This window comes from Gymnodraco acuticeps, unplaced genomic scaffold, assembly GCF_902827175.1.
Source record: "Gymnodraco acuticeps unplaced genomic scaffold, fGymAcu1.1, whole genome shotgun sequence".
Taxonomy (NCBI): Eukaryota; Metazoa; Chordata; class Actinopteri; order Perciformes; family Bathydraconidae; genus Gymnodraco; species Gymnodraco acuticeps.
The window spans coordinates 3,496,118-3,514,848 of NW_022990699.1; the positions used below are offsets into that span (position 1 = coordinate 3,496,118).

At 44.5% G+C, this 18,731-nt stretch overlaps 1 protein-coding gene across 2 annotated transcripts; it reads left to right on the forward strand.

Moving 5' to 3' along the window:
* The first annotated feature begins 6,054 nt into the window (after window positions 1-6,054).
* Window positions 6,055-15,536, forward strand: fgf18a (fibroblast growth factor 18a). 2 transcript variants are annotated; one of them, XM_034230748.1, is made up of 5 exons: window positions 6,055-7,580; window positions 10,941-10,980; window positions 11,126-11,306; window positions 13,040-13,146; window positions 13,392-15,536. In XM_034230748.1, exons 1-5 carry the CDS (start codon window positions 7,549-7,551, stop codon window positions 13,662-13,664), a joined length of 633 nt encoding a protein of 210 aa, XP_034086639.1. In that variant the 5' UTR covers window positions 6,055-7,548; the 3' UTR covers window positions 13,665-15,536. The 2 variants fall into 2 exon arrangements, with proteins under 2 accessions (XP_034086639.1, XP_034086640.1); XM_034230749.1 differs by having other exon boundaries at window positions 6,068-6,105.
* The last annotated feature ends 3,195 nt before the right edge of the window (window positions 15,537-18,731 follow it).

Sequence of the window (18,731 nt, forward strand, 5' to 3'; positions counted from 1 at the left end):
GCTGTAAGAGGATATGAGAATGTGTTAATTGCATATGGAAGTTTATAGCATAAACAAACATTTCTGCACTACTGAACAACAACATGGGTTAGGAATGCACCGTTCAGGCTACTCCTGCAGCTGCCTAACTGTTTTATGCATCCTCATTCACACTCTTTCCATAAGTGTTATTTTTTATAATCCCTCCCTCTTCCTCTACTTCAAACCCATTCACCCAGTTTCCAAGATTCAGAGAATCTTCCTAAAATAGGTTTAGTAGAGCATGTTTAAGAATGCTTTTGTTATTCCAAAAGGAGTTGTGCTGTAATTGACCACCACCTGGGCATCTGGCAGAAGTCACAGCGAGCTGGAAAGAAGGGGATTCAGAGGAAGGAGCTGTGGATGGAAAGAATGAAAGAAACGACAAAACAGAGATGAACAAATAAGGACCAAGGAAGGAGCAGAGATTAATGAAAGTGGGGGGGGTCAATGATGGAAAGCGTGTGTTTCCATCATTCTCTCTGTCTCTCGCGCTCCCACTCTGACATGTCAATTCGACAGTGCTTTATTGGCGTGAGTAATGATGGCAGGTTTTGCCAGGGTAATTACATAGCACATTAAAGGGTTTCATAAACATTACAGTTCCTCCTCTGCCCGGTGGCAAGGCTAAAGGGGAAGGGAGAGGGGGGGGAGAAACAGAGTGAGAGAAATGGAGACAGTCAGAGGGAGCAGAAGCTACACAAAGGAGAGAGGAGAGGATGGAAGAGTAAAGGGCACTTAGTGGTGAGAAGGGGGAGTTAGGGAGGAGTATGGAAGTGATGAACAGAAAAGATGACAGGAGTGAAGGTTACTGTGAGCGCCTGAACATGAAACAGGAAGAAAGAAAATTACATGCTGGAGCCACAGCACAGGATAACTTTCTCTCACACACACATTCAGATACACTTGCAGACATGTGGAATACACGCCTACACAACTTTGTGCATGCCCTTGTTGACGAAATTGTTGCATACACTCGTAACCACTCACACTATAGCCACAGAATCTCCACACTGAACTGTGCAGAGTCTGTCACTGAGGGTCATGACATGCACTCAACCAAACACACACAACCACAAGGACCATCATTAAACAAACATCCACCAAGTTGTTGAGCATTGCATATTGATGTACAACCTCATTGGTCAAAAGCAATTAGCTCTTTCTCTACACCCTAACGGAGTCCCTGCCAATCTGAGTCAGATATCATGCACATCGGGACTTTGTGTGTTCTCCCCATATTGTGGCAGACTTATCTTTTGTATCTATGTATGGATCTTTTTGATAGAGAAATATATAATCTAACATAATCTGAAAACATCTATCCAATGCAAGTGGGCATCACCTGTCTCTAGAAGGACTTTTATGAAACTGGGAAATTAGGATAGTGGTTGAAAGGAATGTTAAACAGCTGCAAAGAATAATGCTCACATTAAAAACATTATATTTTAAAACTGATGTGATTGCATGTTGTTTTGCTGAATTAACCAGGAGTATGCTAAACGTGGGGACATTTGCGGCACATTTCAAGTGATCAGGTTTAGGAAGTTTTAAAGAAAAAGCTGTATGAGCAAAATATATTTTTCAAATCGTACAATTGCACTTTAAGTCAAACAAATATGCAGATGGTGTCTGCTGTTGTTGACATTAATGTTGGTCTTTCTTTGAGATTGTCAGGTTCTTAAATAGTTGGCTGCTGCATGAGGTTCAGTGATGCTGATTTATGATCCAGGTGCATGAAGATGGCTCCTTCCCAGTTTGATGTCTTTATGTTTTTTGTATGTACCACTTCATCAATGCAAAGTGTCCTAGCTTCAACAAGCGGCCATGCCAGATGGCGCAGAGGTGAAGATGAGACAGCCTTACTGCTGGATTGCATGTGTTGGTGAATTTGAAGTCAGTATTGTGCACTTGCTTAATCACATGTGTTTTGTATTATTTGGTATTTTTGCAAACCTTCTCCACAACAATGACAAAACACTCCTGAAGCCATGTAATAACTTCAGGAATGAAAACTATACTATGACTCTCACTCAGAAAGCAGGTGTAAAGAACCCCCAAAGAACACAATCCAATAATTCAGTCTGCAAAATCAGGGTTAAGCCTTACAATGACAGGTTGGATTAAAACAATGATTATCCTGACACGAGTCCAAAGCAGCATCAAACCGTCCAATTTGAAAGTGTCAAAGTAAAGTTATTCCAGTGCTTCAGCTGGGCTATGTATAGAGCAACAGCTGCAATAGATTGTGTAATGGAGGAGAGTAAACGTTCATATTTACTGGATTAATCTTGCTAAGCGAGAGAAGGGAGCAGGCTGTGCACCACCAACATCGCCGTTAATAAAAACAATATTTAGCTTTTCTCTTCATCTCAACAGCGGCTTGCTTTCACGCAAACGGCTCTTCGCTAATTAATTCCTGCTCTTACTAAGTTGCAGCTGTCGATTCTCTCATCTCACAGACGCGGACAAGTGGCGAACAGGTTCTCATTTCAAAGCCCTGCACACTGTACGCATTCCTTGACTTCACATGGGCCCCCCTGTCATCAAAGGGCCTTTATTAAGTGTCTCATACATTTACACATTGGGGAACAGTTTAAACTTGGCCCATGATTAACGGAGTAGGGATATCTATCCCAGAAACCGATGTAAGCCTGACATCTCAACATCTCATGTGAAGTCTAAGGCCCATATCTGCAGGTATTAATCAAAGCCAAAAGCCCCCCTTTCCCTCCAGAGATCACACAGGCCAGTTTCCCCGATCCCTCCCCCCATCCAATCATATACAGACCATACGTTATGGACAAAGCTAATTGGACACAATCCACTGCACTTGACCCATCTGAAAACTCAAAATCTGTGTGTCACAAGAATGATGGATTACATTTATGCTGTTCAAAGTTCTCACAGTGTCTAACACTTCAGAGAACGCAGCAGGGGGACGATATCCCCGTCTGCCAACTTCTCTTTACTGCATCCAAACCAAGGAATATCTAAACTTGACTCCTTTCAAACACAACTGTCATAATGAGTCAACAACTGGCCTGCAGAGCTCCGAGCTCTGCATTAGGTTCCACTCCAATCACCCATAACACAGAGTCCAGCACACCATTCCTCTCCTCCACGGTGACCTTGGGGTCAGGCCAGAATGCCCTCATATAATGAGAGTGCTGTTTGGGGATTTGTTGGACTGTGATAGAGAAAGGGCCAGCACACGCAATGCACCCTGGGTCTTTGTCTGGGTGCTGACGGTATTGACGAGTGCTGATCGATGTTAATTGCTAGACAGAATGGCCATATTGACCAGGCTCCCTGGATGAAGAAGCCTGCAGGCCCAGTCAAAGAAAGAGAGAGAGGTACAGGGTGAAAGCTGCTGGGCCCAGACCTACAACACACACACACACACACACACACACACACACACACACACACAGCTCTCATTCACTTTAATGAGTCGAGAGAGGAGCACAAAGGCATAACGTCCATCAATGCCAAGTCTATTCAACACAACAGAGGGTATATGCAAAAAATAGATGACCTGGTGTGTGTCTCTTTGTGTGTGTTTATGCACACGTGAGTGAATGCATGTGTGCATTTATGAATAATGTGTGTGGCAAAGTTGGTCTGCATGATTGTGTGAGTGTGCAAGTGTGTGTGGGTCTTAGCTAAGGATCAATAGGCAGGAGTTGCAGAGGCAAAGACATGGGCAATCAATATGCTGATTGCAAACAGAGGGAGGGACAGAGTGAGCAGATAAAAAAAACAGCCGGGAGATTAAAGAGAAGGATAGGGAGGACAGAAAATGAATGAGAACGAGCGATGTGACAGAAGGAGAGAGAAAGAGGAAGAAAATACCAGGTTGGTTTACACACACCACCTCCCCCCCCCCCCCCCCCCTCCCTCCCTCAAACGTTATGTTATTTCTGGATCCCAAAATGTGATTTCCAAATCTTGGTTCAACATTTATTCACATAACTCTGCAGAAGGAGCAAGCTACAACGTTTTTAAGACTTGCTGTGATACCTTTATCTTGTGAGGAACCAATATTAGTGAGGAATGACAACATTATAACTGATGCAGATGTAAATGGGTCTTAGTTTAATTATTTTTCTATTTGTATTTTTAACCAAAACGTACGTGTGTATGTTGCTGAGCCGTATACTCTTAGTCTGGTTTCCCATAAGAAGCTTAGACCAATGTTAATTTCCCAGATTTACAATGAGAGTCGCAGCATCAGGATCCTTTGGAAAATCTAGCTACAAATCCACTAGATACTACTAAATCAGGCTTTCATGCACTGCTGTGAATGGAGTTGAGCTCTCCTGTCTGCTTTTTCTTACTCCACCATTGTACCCAGATCTGTTATAGTCCTTGTTCTGAACCCTTCCATCTGGGCTTAAGAGTACCAGACGGGCCTCATTCCTCATCACCAGAATGTGGTTCAAATCCCTCTCCACAACATTTACACTCGTGTCCCTTGCAGCAGTGCGGTGAGCAGAGAAAAAGCACCCAGACACAGGTGCAAAGACAGAGAGAGCCAGTAGTAGGAAAGAAGGCCAGAGGCTTGTCTACGGAGCATGACTGGAAAGGCATTCAACCACAATACCCCGACCCAGTCCAGCTCAACCCTGTCCAGTGTGTGTGTGTGTGTGTGTGTGTGTGTGTGTGTGTGTGTGTGTGTTGGGTGTGTGTGTGTGTGGTGTGTGTGTGTGTGTGTGTGTGTGTGTGTGTTGTGTGTGTGTGTGTGTGTGTGTGTGTGTGTGTGTGTGTGTGTGTGTGTGTGTGTGTGTGTGTGTGTGTGTGTGTGTGTGTGTGTGTGTGTGTGTGTGTGTGTGTGTGTGTGTGTGTGTGTGTGTTTTGAAAGTACAATGTTGAAAAGAATAAACCTATACTTGAAGCCAAGAAAAATTGTCCCTGACGTATGAAGCCAACCCTCTCCCTCTCACTTCTACACTTCTATTACACATACACATGAAGACATATGTACACATTTACCTACTTTCCCTCGTGTGTGTTTGCGTGTGCGTGTGTGTGACTGAAAGGTATGGCAGGAGTGTTGTGTTGGCTTGGCTGACCGTCTGCGGTTGTGCGGCGGTGAGAGGGAGTTTTGGGAACGCAGAGCGGGCGTTGCTGCCGAAATCCCTGAGAAATGTTCGTTTTGGATCTGTGTCCGTGCTTACATACCGCCCTCCCTACTGTCTCTCATTCTCCGTTTCATTTTCACTCTTAGGGTTTAACTTAAAAGTTATGAAATGGGGAGTCAAAATACATCACTTGAAAGCGCGGCGGGGCTTTGTGTGTGTGCGCACGTGTGCACTGCCCTCCACCCTCAACCCTGAGACCGGGGCCACTGAGGCTACAGGGGTGAGGTTATCTTAAGGGAAGATAATGGAGGGCAAGAATACGCTTAGTTTGAACTTTTAACACAGATGTTCACTTGACTGAGGCAGGTGCCTTTGTTTAGTGGAGATCTTTACAAAACAAAACGTTTTTTTCGCTTTTTCCTTCTGTCCCTAACATTCATTTTCTTCACTTTTAAATCGTATTTTCTTAAAAATAGGCCACGAACAAACAAAAAGCCCACAACAAGGATCATGTCATCTTTAAAATTCGGTCCAATGCATATATTTTTTCAAGTAGGCCTAGCCTATTTTCCACCGACACATTATTTGAAACAATGCAGAAAAGTCCAGAAGAAAAGTGCATACTAACGGAAATTACAGAAACAAGTTGCTTTGTATTGTAAACAAGGGAAAATGTCTCATATCATGTCCAGATGTTTTTCACACAGAACGCAATACTTGTTCAAATTTATATTTTGCTGTGTAAATTGGGTCGGCATATCATATCGATTGACTAACCCCATTTTATCCAATAAGTGTGCATATGCGTGTTTGAGGCAGAGAGGTGAGAGAGGGAGAAAGAGAGAGAGGAGGGAGGGAGGGAGGGAGTGAGGAGAGGAGAGGAGGGAGGGAGGATTGATCCGCGTCTGTTAAAATCTTGTTCTGGTTTTTCTTGGAGTGAGGTCTGTGCCTGCCGACGCGCCTCTCCTGAGCAGCCCCCCTCAAGAAGAGCTTTTTATGGAAGGTAACCTTGGAACGTTTGAAAGCGAGAAGAATCTGCAAAATACCAAAGAAGTGGATAAAAAACGCACGGCCGGGTGTTTTTTTTGCATTTTCTTTCGCGTTTTCTCCCCTTGTGTCTGAATGAAACAGGGAGGCAAATGTAAGGGGAAGAGAGACGGTGCAGGTTCTGAACTGGGAGTCGATCTGTCAGAGTGATTTTGGGTAAACACGTTTCCAGTGCGCCTGTTTTAACTTTATTTCTTCTGAAACTGGTGAGCTCCACTCCTCTCCGATTTCGCTTTTTCTCGTAACAAGGAGACTTTGGTGTTTCCCTCTCCTTCAGAGAAACTGCTTAAACTTTCTACGTTTAAAAAAATAAATAAAAAGATCGGATTGCATTTTCCCCCTTCAAACATTTTGGAGGTGATGTCATCGTGCTGTGTTTTGGCTGGTATTGTGTCGAGAGGGCGCAGGGAGGACTCCTGCAGCCAGGCAGTAACCAGCGTCTGAAGCAAGCTTGGAAGTCCGGAAAATCAGGTGCAAAGTGCGGCTGTCATTTCCTCGCTGTGTCGCGGGTGGCTGAGTCCGCCACCCAGTCACAGCTGTTCCCATCCTCTCCGCCACCCCGCCCTCCATCGTCTTTCTTTCCCTTTTATTATCCCCTCCCATTTTCATTCAGCACTCTCGATAAACTGAGCTGGACCGCTCCGGGACCTTATCACCCTCCCTGTCTGACACTGTTGGTGGGTGTCACCTGAGCCACAGACCCATTGAGCCAGCGTGGGGACGCAGTCATGACCGAGGCAGCCCTGCATTACCCTGCGCCCGCAGAGCCCCCGTCTCCAGCTCGCCGTTTGCTCCATCAGCTAGCCCAGGTAGCCCACCTCCAACAGCTCCTCACCCTGCTCTGCTGGGAATAAATCTCCTACTCCAAAACATTTTTATGATCTCACCGACTGCTTAATTCATGTGTGACTAGAAGTTTGCTGTTGCGCTGAAACATTACGCATTGGATTACGCAGAAGATTACGCACGCACCGCATTTGTCCAAATACCGAGCATCACTCTGAGGGTCAACAAGATCGATTGGAGTTGGTTATCTGTCACGCGTGAGCGCGCTTTCACCTGTTCCTCTCCTTGTCGGGAACGCGCAGCCTTTTAAAGACCTAACCTTCCCCCTTTGCTCCCCCGCCCATCCGTCTCTCCGCCGTTCTGGACAGCTGTTAGAGGTTGCCCGGCGGTCACAGTGGCACAGTTACCCCTGCCTCACATCCCAAATTCCCCACGCCGGGAGAACCGGGGCAAGCCGCCGCCGATGCCAACGGGAGTGTCCGCAGACTCTTTTACTCTACATAACATCCAGCGGATTCAAAACACAGAGGGGAGCTCTCCGGACTGTCGGACTGGCTCAGACCGAGCAAGGAGACTGTCTCTTGGACAAGTTCCATAGTGGAGGGGGGAAGCAATGTGGTCCCTTCTCTCCACGCTGACCGTCTTGTAAGTCACTTTTATCACTTTTTCATGTTATAATCTTAATGAACCAATCAGGAATTATCCATATCTGCAGTTATTTATACTAGTACATTGACATGCCCAGCTAAATGATGAAGATGACAGAGAGGAAGGTTGCAGTGTCTAACGATTACATCACTCCTCATCAGTCCCCATAGAAAACATGCCATGGAAGGCCCTGTTTTGATTGGCTGACGGTTCAGGGTCACTGGGTCAGAGTCAGTGCCCTGTTACTCATAAAACCTGCCATAAACATCTCCATCACCATCTGCACTTACTTCAGGGATGGCCAAGCCCCCCCACCCCCTCCATTGAAAATAGAAGTTGAGTTAAATAACACCGGCTTTATCTAGTGGGATAGGAAAATGATAAAGTGCCAGGAGAAAATCTAAGGGAGGGGGGTTTAGACTTTGTGGGCTTGAGTTTGCCCATTTGAGGTGTGTCTTGTTAAAAGCCAAGGGATTTATTTTTCTTTCTTTGTGTCGGCTGTACTTCTCCCAGATGGCAGTCATCTCCAGATACTTCTCATTCCTTACACAACCTGGACAGGGTGTGTGCTGCTGCTGCCGGTGTCTGCCTGACTTTCTCTCTTCCTCTGTCTCCCTCACACTCTATCCACTTACCCACCTAACTGCCTACATCTGTCGTCCTGTCTTGCCTATAGCCCATTTTTCCACAGATACTTGCTCAGATAAAAAGTATGAATTAATAACTGATGAATGATGGTGCCCCTGGCAGTATCCAAAGAGGAGCAGTCTCACTGTTTGGTCTGCTGGTTTTAGTTTAGTTCTTTCTTGGCCAATCCTCTTTCCTTTAGTTTCCTTCTTGCCTATCAGTTTTAAAACTTCACTTCATCCATGCTGTTATCAAAGTTGTCGTACTTGGAAGTTTTCATCCAGTGAAAAAAGCAAAAGGGCCTTTTGCCACAACAACCTGTTACAGCTCTTCTCATAAAGCCACAGCTCAGTGTCTCTGCTTCTCTAACCATGCCCCGCCATAGGCCCTGTTACTGCTGATTCCACTCTCACGCCCACTAGCCTAACCACTATTCTTCACTGCTGAACATCTGAAACTCTTGCACCGTGCCGAAGCCCACTGCCCCAGTGTTGGCCTACCACGCTAACCACTGCTACACACAGCTGAAACCGCCGCTCTGTGCTGAGTCCCACCAGGCCGACCGCTCTCACTCCACGCTGCTGCCCAGTCCTCGGTGCTGAGGCCTGCTAGTCTAACCACAGACTCCATATGGTGGATCTGCTGGGATGCAGGTTTATGATGTCAGACCCTTGCTTGTTTTGGCTGTTAGCCAAAACGCACCGGGCTTTCCCTCTCTTCATACCTCCTTCTGTCTTTACTCTCTCCAACTTTTACTCTGCACTCTCTTATTCTCTCGTTTTCTCCCCCTCCCCCACCCCCGGCTGATCCTGTCTCCCTCTTTCCTCTCTCTTTCTCTTTCTCTCTGTGGCTGGCATAATATGGAGTGTCTGTGGTTTTTGTGGGAGCAGGGGAATCCAGTGCCGAGGCACTTTTCATTTAGTGTCCTCGGCGGCAGTGCAGCCGTAGTGTTTTAACAGCTGAGAGTCCTCACAATGCACAGGCGCTCAGGTTTTTTTGGCTGCGCAGGCAAAATATGAGGGCCAACACTCTACTGCATTGCCCAGGATATCTGCATCTATTAGATCGACTCAGGGGCCAACACACCAGCTATGGGAAAGAAGAGGAGGGAAGGGGAAAAGGAAGCATATGTGTATGTGTGTGTTAGTCAGGAGGCAATGACATGTGTTACGATGTGCATGAGTTGACCCCCCCCCCTGTCTCTTTCATTCCCATTATTTATCTTTTTGTCTACTTCTCACGCCAGACCACACTCTGTGATTACACTACTGTCTCTCATTTTGCCACTTTTTCTCCTCATTCCTTCAAGATGTTACCTTCGTCTTTTCTCACATCTGTGCATCTTCTTTCTGATTTTATCTCTCACCTCTCTTATTATCTGTCAGCCTTCATCTCCCCTCTATTTATTCTTACATCACCTTTCTTCTCCCTTTCCCTTTGTGTACCTCTCAGTCTGCCTCTCTCAGCAGTGCATATGTCTTTGCTTTGGCCCAGCTGTCAGCTGCCTGCTCCTCCTGTACACACACATACACCCTGCACACATCTGCACATCTGTGTGCATGTCCATGACAGTGTGGAGGAGTCACCCTTCTAACCCCAAACATAAAAGGAAAATGGGAGGCAGGGAACGATAGGAGAAAGGTAGAGTGGACAGAGAGACAGGGAGGGAGAGATAAGGTAGAGAAGAGATAGGGAGGACAACAAGCCAGAGAAAAAGAGTGGAGTAGAGAGAGGGAGAGAAGAGGCATGCAGAGAGATAGCAGAAGATGAGGTGGGGAAAGACACAATTCGTAGAATAGCTTTTCAGCCCACACACTTGGTTCTGAGCTTCATCATGTCTTCAGCGACTAATTCAGAGCAGTTCAAGGACTGCCAGAGTAAATTGTGTGCAACACGATCACTCCCTTACTAAAGCTGTGAATAACATTTGATACATGACCAAGGTCAAGGTCTAAACTTCAATTAGGCACTGTGATAAACTGTGAAGAATTTGTATTGTAACTGTAACCAGCTGTTTCATAACAAACATGTCTTAAAGCGCAGATCAGAAGTAGTTAAGTCATTAATAAGAAAGTATGCATGAATGTTATATTTCCATAAGGAAAACACACCTAAATTCTGCATGCTACATCACCACGTTTACTTCCCACGATTTGATTCCTACATAAACCAGTTTTCCACACGTTTTGGTAGCTCATGTTCTCACTTATTCATAGCATCTCTAAATGCAACCACAGTCCGCCGCTCTCCAAAGCCACATCACAGCGGAGGTTACACCTGTAGTCCAGCCCAGCTGTCTACATACACAGAGCAGCCAAATGAGCCAGCCCAATCCCTTAGATGTCCAAACCAAAACATGTTCTAGTTGTCTAGGCATGTTTGCCCTTTCGCCACGGTCCAATCGGGTCATTTGGAGGCCAGATTTTGGTGTGGCGAAAGTCAGGAAAGGGTCAGAAAGGGGGTTTGGACAGAAGGCTGGTAGCGTAACAATAAACACTGCTGTGGGTGTTGTGTGTCTGCCGATGCCTGGACATCTGCCTGTCTGTATGTCCTGTCTCTGTGCCAGCCGCACACCCAGCAGTGTGAGTAGTCGCCCAATAAGGAAAAGAGATGTTGAACAGAAAGAACGGCAGAGAAGAAAGAGATGGAAATGATGGTGTCACGCACAACTCTTCCAACATTCAATGATGCTTGCATATTTCTTAACTCGTCTGTTTTTACTTTTTCCAGATGTATCCAGATGTTGCTGGTGATGTCCAATCCATTGCAGGTAAGAGTGTGCATGCATGACAAAAGGCGATCATAAAGGACAAGTTATATATATTTTTTTATGTAATACATGCAGTTTTGTATTAGCCTGTTCATGACTTGTTGTGTGTGTGTATGTGTATGTGTGTGTGAATGTGTGTTCTCAGCAGGTACTTGGTGTGGATGGGGTCAACTTCAGTGTGCATGTGGAGAACCAGACGCAGGTGCGAGACACCATGAGTCGGCGACACCACCGGGTCTACCAGCTCTACAGCCGCACCAGTGGCAAACACGTCCAGGTGTTGGGACGTAGAATCAGCGCTCGAGGAGAAGATGGAGACAAATTTGGTAAGACACACACACATAGTAGAACACACACAAACTCTTTGGTACATGTGAGTGCATGCACAGTTTCCTGCAAACACATGCACACTCACACCGGGTGCAAGTACAAAGACTTGAAGGTTGACCAAGTGCATGCATGAACGGATACAGAATGCAACTGTGCAGGCACACTCACAAAAGCACACACACAGGCCTCCCCAGGCTTTGGCAGAGGGGCAGTGGAGCTTGTCTTGGGAGTACAAAGACCTCATCGACTGGCTGCTGACTCAATGATTCACAAGAGAGCAAAAGAAAGAGAGAGAGAGACAAAGAGAGAAAGAAGGTGTCAGTGAAAAAAAGTGTGAGTTAGCTGGAGAAGCCTGGCAGGTAGAGTGTTGGGCCGAGTGTTAGAAACTCATCTCCTTCATCGATCCCTCCATTGATTTCTCATCCTCCCTGTTGTCTCCTCTGGATTTAAAACAGCAGGCTTCCTCTCCCTCCCTCCCTCCCTCCCTCCATCCTCTAACACTCCCTATGTCCATCCCCCACTCCCTCCTCCTCTCCACCTTTATCCATCTGTAATGATGTCTAAACCATTCTTAAACCACACACAGAATCAATGGGCAGAAGAAAGCCAAGCCATAAAGCAGCAGTTCATATTTCTGCATGTGCTCCAGCGGTGGCTCATGTGGCACATCCTGATTGATTCACAAACAATTGAAATGGCTAAGATGCCACTTCAAGCCATTGATGGGAAAATAGATGCAACAGCATGTCCGCTTTGAGACACATGCCTTTCCTAAACTGAACAATCTACCCAAAACTGACCAACTCTGGCGATTAGGTAGTACACAGGGGAACAGAGCAGAGAGAGAGGAATTCAAGCAAAGAAGGGGCGGGTGCATGAAGGTATGGACATGAAGCGAATGAGCAGAAGGGAGACGAGAGGAGAGTTGGGGGAAGAGAGAGGAAGAGGGCAAGAGGGAGGGAGGTATTGATTTCTCTTGACCCCTTTGTTGACTAAGGTCATGTAGGAACCATTTTAGGGATTTATTTTTAAACAGACACAAGCGCTCTCTGAAGATGTGTAGTTGGTAAAGCTGTATTGCCTGGGAGGATGAGCACACATATACACACACACACACACACAAACACACACACACACACACACACACACACACACACACACACACTTACCTTAAAACAACAGTATCACAGACACTCAGTCTGTGTTCTCCAGCTACTCTTGGCCCACCGTGCTCCGTCTACTCTTGGCTGTTATCTTTTTTACGAGGCCCATTTGTGGTCAGCGGCCTCACATTCATGTGTGTGACCGGGCTTATCTGACAACCATCTGTCCAGCCCGGGACATTTACACCGGTCTGTGATTTATCAGCACATTTAACAGCAACTATGAATCCTAAAACGGTGATTCAATGTGAATGCCTTATCTGGTTTAAAACCCCTAATGTCATTAAATGGTGTCTGGTAATCTGTGCAATTAATGGCAGACTACTTGGTCGTCGGTTTGTTTTTGTAAGCTTGAATGTGGTTATTTGCTTTATTAACTGATCTCATACAACATGAAACTAACTTAGCTTTGAAACTGGGTCATCTTTAACTTTCTTCCCTTTATATGTGTGTGATATAATGTAGGCCTATTAAACCTGTGAAGTCCTGCCCTATCAACATACACATTTCTCTGAATTGCCTGTGGCTCTAATGTCTGTCTGTCCCTCTGTCTGTCCCTTCACAAGCCCAGCTCGTAGTGGAGGCTGATACCTTTGGTAGCCAGGTGAGAATCCGGGGCAAAGAAACCAATTTCTACCTGTGCATGAACCGCCGTGGCAAGCTGGTAGGAAAGGTGAGACTTCAACCTTTTAGAGACACAAATGAAAAATATATATTTTCCAGTTTCCTGACCAGCCTCTCTTTGTTTCTCCATATGTTTGTTTGTGTGTGCGTGTGCGTGTGCGTGTGCGTGTGCGTGTGCGTGTGTGTGTGTGTGTGTGTGTGTGCGTGTGCGTGTGCTGTGTGTGTGTGTGTGTGTGTGTGTGTGTGTGTGTGTGTGTGTGTGTGTGTGTGTACCTCTGGTTTCTGCTCTCTCAGAAGGCCAGTAATCGAAGCGAGGACTGCGTCTTTGTGGAAAAGGTTCTGGAAAACCACTACACAGCTCTGATGTCAGCGCGCTACACAGGCTGGTATGTGGGCTTCACTAAAAGAGGTCGTCCTCGCCGTGGCCCCCACACACTCCCAAACCAGCAGGACGTACACTTCATGAAGCGCTTCCCGCCAGGGGAGCAGCCTGACCTCACCACCCCCTTCCGCTTCACCACCGTCAGCAAGCGGGGAAAGCGAGTGCGCGCTACCGGGCCCCGCTAGTAGTGGCTAACACTAGCACCCACTTTCCTGTCATCCAAAGCCTTGACCTGAGCCTGCGAATGGCTAACCCAGTCATCTCCTCTGTCGCACAAGACTGAACACCTCTGTTTGTTGGGACAAACATTGACCAGGAATTGATGAATCATTCATGGGGCTTAGCTTTACACCTACTAATGTGCCACTACAGCCCCCTAGTAAGTGATCATTATTCTCAATATAAGATCCCAAACTGGACCATAACTGGTACATCGCTGGAAGCTCTATGGACCTGGTCTGCTCCCCTTCGTTGGCCAGAAATACTGACAAAGAACCTGAAGGACACCAAAGTCCCAGACTCCACAACCACAAAAACAAGGCCTTCATGTCTCTGGACAAGCTGGACAATTTAGATTTGGGATTACAACTGGACCATACAGAGAGAGAACAAGGCAGGGAAGGCTGACTGAACAACAGAGTGGGTGCTAGTCCTACGGATAAAGGGAAAACAGGAAGGAGAGGAAAGGAAAGCGGACAAAGGGATTGAGTGATCTGCACAGATCAAAATGGACCAAAAATGGACTGTTGACATGTGACGCACTTATTTGTCTCACTGCTAAATTGGTGTGAACCTGTGAGACTGTTGGATGAATGAGTGATTTAGTGAATAAACGCATGTTTGTAAGAACAAGAAGTTGTATGCAAGAATGTTTGTGTGTGAGTGAGCGAGTGTACAAACAACCATGAGTGAAGCTGGATCACGAGGGACTCTGGAAAGGGACCATCCAGCCCCTGCATGAACCCGTGACAACTCACCGCAGGGACTGAAGCTTTAAGAACTGGAATGTATAATAACCAAAAACAGCCAACCAAACCAACCAAAGACAACTGGAGATCTTCTTCATGACTCCTCTACACACCCTGCCCCCCCGAGGACATTACACCCTCAGCTTATAGATGCAGAGGATGACGAGTGCGGTTGGGGCACGGTGCGGAGGTTGCCTTGTCTATTAGCATTGCTATAGAAACGACCCAGGGGATGATGATCCTGTGCGATACCGTGGAAACAGAATGCTGCTACCAGGACATTCAGTGGAACAAACCAAAGTCTCATGCATACAAACAGGAGAAACATATTAAAGGGAACAATTTATTGAAAGTTATATATATATTATATATATAAAAGAAGACAGAAACCCTAAATAAGCAATCTTACTATGATGGTTATTATAATTATTACGATAAAATTATTTCATTTATTTATTTCAGCTCTGTGTGCAGCAGTCTTTCTCGACTCAGTAAACCTTACAGAAACATTTCCTATGTGTCTCAGCCTCTTTGAAATGCTTCCTCTCATGTTTTTTTTTCTCACAATGATTATAATTTAAGAGATTCATCAATAATCTGGATGTGATCGCCTTGATTTATTGTTCGATTGGTTGTTCAACGAAAAATGAATGCCAAATTATTTCAAAATGTTTATGTCATGAATCAAGCAATAGGGCCAAAAAGGTGGTTTGAAGGTGTCATGGTTTATTCTGTATTATCTTCTCTGGGTTATAGACTGTTAATTGAACAAAACAACCGTCTGAAAACATTTCGCTGGGCTCAAAGAATTTGTGAAATGCAGTAGGGTTAAAGATATGATGATATATACCATACAGTTTATACCAAGATATTCATTAGTTTAATATATCTGGTTGTTCTAGACCATTGTTGGCATTATTGCGATCAGTGGGTAGGAATAATTAATGCTATTATTGGGGTTGCAGAATGTTTGCACCAATGACCCTAAATTTGTTTCATCTATCTAATCATCTGGATTAACCAACAACCAACATTGCCCTTTTGTGTTTCTATCCATTAACAGCCATCTTTAATAAAGGGTAACTTAAATAGTAATGTAGTTAAATAAAATGTGGTAAATAATAATTTTACCGTTTACAAACAATGAATTTGTAATGATTAATGTTAGCAATTTATAGTAAGAAAGTCAGACAGTGAAATTCATCTTCCAAACTGGGAAAAGATCCCAACTTCCTAATAGAGACAAGGTGCAAGAACGTCAGATACGCATACAAACAGATTCTGTAGTTCATAGTTCTCATAAGCACGGGTTGAAGTAGTCACTGAAGGTCAAACTCAGACATTAGATTGCATAAAGAAAACAATCTAAGATGGAACAACCTTACTCATGGAACCCCTTCAATATGCTGAGTACCGACTGTTTTGTGCAAAATCAACAGTGACCTCCACATCATAAAGTTTTGCCATGTGTATTCAGCATGAAGGATCAGACAGAACAGTGGAAGGGAAACATGCAGTAGTGAGATAGAGTTTCATAGCTGCTTCTCCTCTCATCTCTCCGGCTCTTATCCCCCATCCCTCCCCTTCCTTCCCTAGCAGGGGGTCACCGAAGAGATGTCGCTGCCAAATGACCCAATCATGCCTGCAGACACAAACAGCTGACTCAGGGGGAAAAAAAGGGCTGTACCAGAGGATTCCTATTGCAAGGCAGCAGGAATCTGCGCTGGAGGGGGTGGTGTAAGGGGGAGACAGTGGGGTGGAAGGGAAACGGGGTGTGGGATAGAGAAGAGCGAGTAGGGGGTGGTGGGGTGAGTTGTTCATTTCTGGAACGTTGCTCCAGTTCCACTCGGGAATGATGGAAATATTCTGGGTAGCCAAACCCAGAGTGGAAGGTGTATGGTAATCATGTCGGGGAAGGAATGCCAAATATGTGCGTGAGAACGGAGCTGTGACCTGAGAGCTGCAGGAATTGTGGGCCAAAATCCCACAGACCCAGAGGAAGCACACACACCCATATTCAACTCATACACACATCATATACTAATGGTGCTCCACCAAGCACAAATCCATCCCACATAACTTATTTTCAGAATTGAAACATCTAACTATAGTAAACTAAACCCAGATATTTAGGAATCCAACGCTCCCCTACTTCTTCTAACCTATAATGCACATTACAATAACCAGACAGATGCATTATCGAGCTCAATTACACTAAACAGATCTTTGCTATAAAGGCATGACTTTAGGAATCTCAAACACACATTCCTACTTAAAAGTTACATTGTTTACAAGACTGAGAATGTGATCTACTGTAACAGGTTGTTTAGACTCCAAACTTTGCTGCCAAACCGACAGAGCCAATGTCTAACAAACAGATTACACTGTGGGAGAAAGCTGAGGGTATACTCCCACCTGGTGGCCATGCTTTATAAAGTGCAGTCCACACTTGTATAACCAACATTTGTTTCTTGTGAGGTGATTTAAGTCAAAGCTATTAAAAAGTAATAATGATTGTAATGCAATGCAATTTTTAATAAAAGTTACTGCACCCTGGAAAGCCTATGATAGGTTAGGGAGAATCAAATTAATTTGTAAGGCATATAAAATGTGCTCATGCTCAAAGTAAACCGGATTTTGCCGATGTGGATTCAAAAATCGTACATAATCTACAAAATGGAGGAGATCGATCTGATCGGAGCAACTGTGACAAATAATCCAACTGAAACCGGCATGGACAATGACTATGTTTTAAAAATGTGCTTATCCAGAAAAGCCTGGTTTGGACACTTTACGGGCAGAAGAAACATTTCTATTACAGAAAGAATTACATATTTCTGTCTTTTTATGCCTATAATAGCTACTAACTTGATTTTTTTTTTGGTATTAATTAATCAATTATTTTTTATATATTATTGTAATGTGGAGACAAGGCTTTTAGTGACAATCATATATTGTGTTACAATTATATGTATATAAAAAAATAAAAAAAGTCTAAATATGATATTTTGCCTCAAATCATCTGAGGCCTGCGCCCCCCTGCGATTGTTGCCCCCCCCCCCCCAAGGGGGGCGTGCCTCCCAGGTTGGGAACCACTGCTTTAGAGAGTAAAAAAAGGGTATTTTTAACTGATGAGGGTCTGAACACTGAAACATTGCTGGTATCGGGACAAGTGATGGTAAATTGTAGGATTCTTTGGGGTTTTCCGGTCAAATGCATAAGTTAAATTAAAGTAACAGGACAGTGTAGATCGACTGAGACATTGAATTCAACGTTGTACCCATATATATATATATATTTATATCTGATACAAATATTTTTTCAGGAAATACTACCTTTTATAAAATGCGAATGGACAAGTATATCCAAAACGACCCAATTGCTGCTATCCATTAATGCCACAGTGGATACAAGAGCATTACATGTACTTCTAGCCAATAGTAGATCACTTACATTTAAGTGCAGCAACAGGGATGCTGTATGTTTTTTATGTTTACATGAGCACTAGTGTCTTAGTTATGATGACAAGGCTTTAGGAGTTCCCAGCTTATGTGCTGCATTTGTTAACACAGTTAACACTGGTTTAGAGAAATGTGGAAATTAAATGCTACTGGAGTACAACAGAAACCGGGATTGATAGTTGGTTCTAACTACTACTGAGATGCTGAGAAATCAAGACCGCTGCACAAAGTTGATCAGGAACCTGGATAGAAACATGTGTACAGGGATACGAACACACAGGTTTCACATACATCTATGAGATACACTCTGTGGAACAATCTCACTTGACCTTGCAAACAGTTTGACATAAAGAAGCATTGACCAGCAGCTCTGCATCCTTACCTCTTGACAGCTACAGTTTCTCCCCCTTAAAGGCTGAAACTTGGCATGGATGGCAGTGTGTCCACGGTTAAGATAGCTTTTGGATGAATATTGGACATTCACTCCGGAGTCTTCCAGTCATGTTCACAGTGGGCAGTTAGGACGTAGCTCTCATCGTAGCCCTCGCCCTTAACCACAGGGTTTCACTTACAGACTAGAAAGTAGCCAGCTGAATTCTTTCGTAGAGATACAAGTCAATTAGCAATGCACAAACGATTACTTGTCCAGTAGCCCAATACACATGATGCATTAATTTAGAGATTATATTTAGATTGGATTTATAGGCCGAAGATATGGATTTTCGCATACAAATATTCATACAAAATAGAAAAAGCAGTTTGTGTCCTTCCTGTGCAGTGTACATTTTGTTCAAAAACAAAACAATATTCATGTTCAATAGTT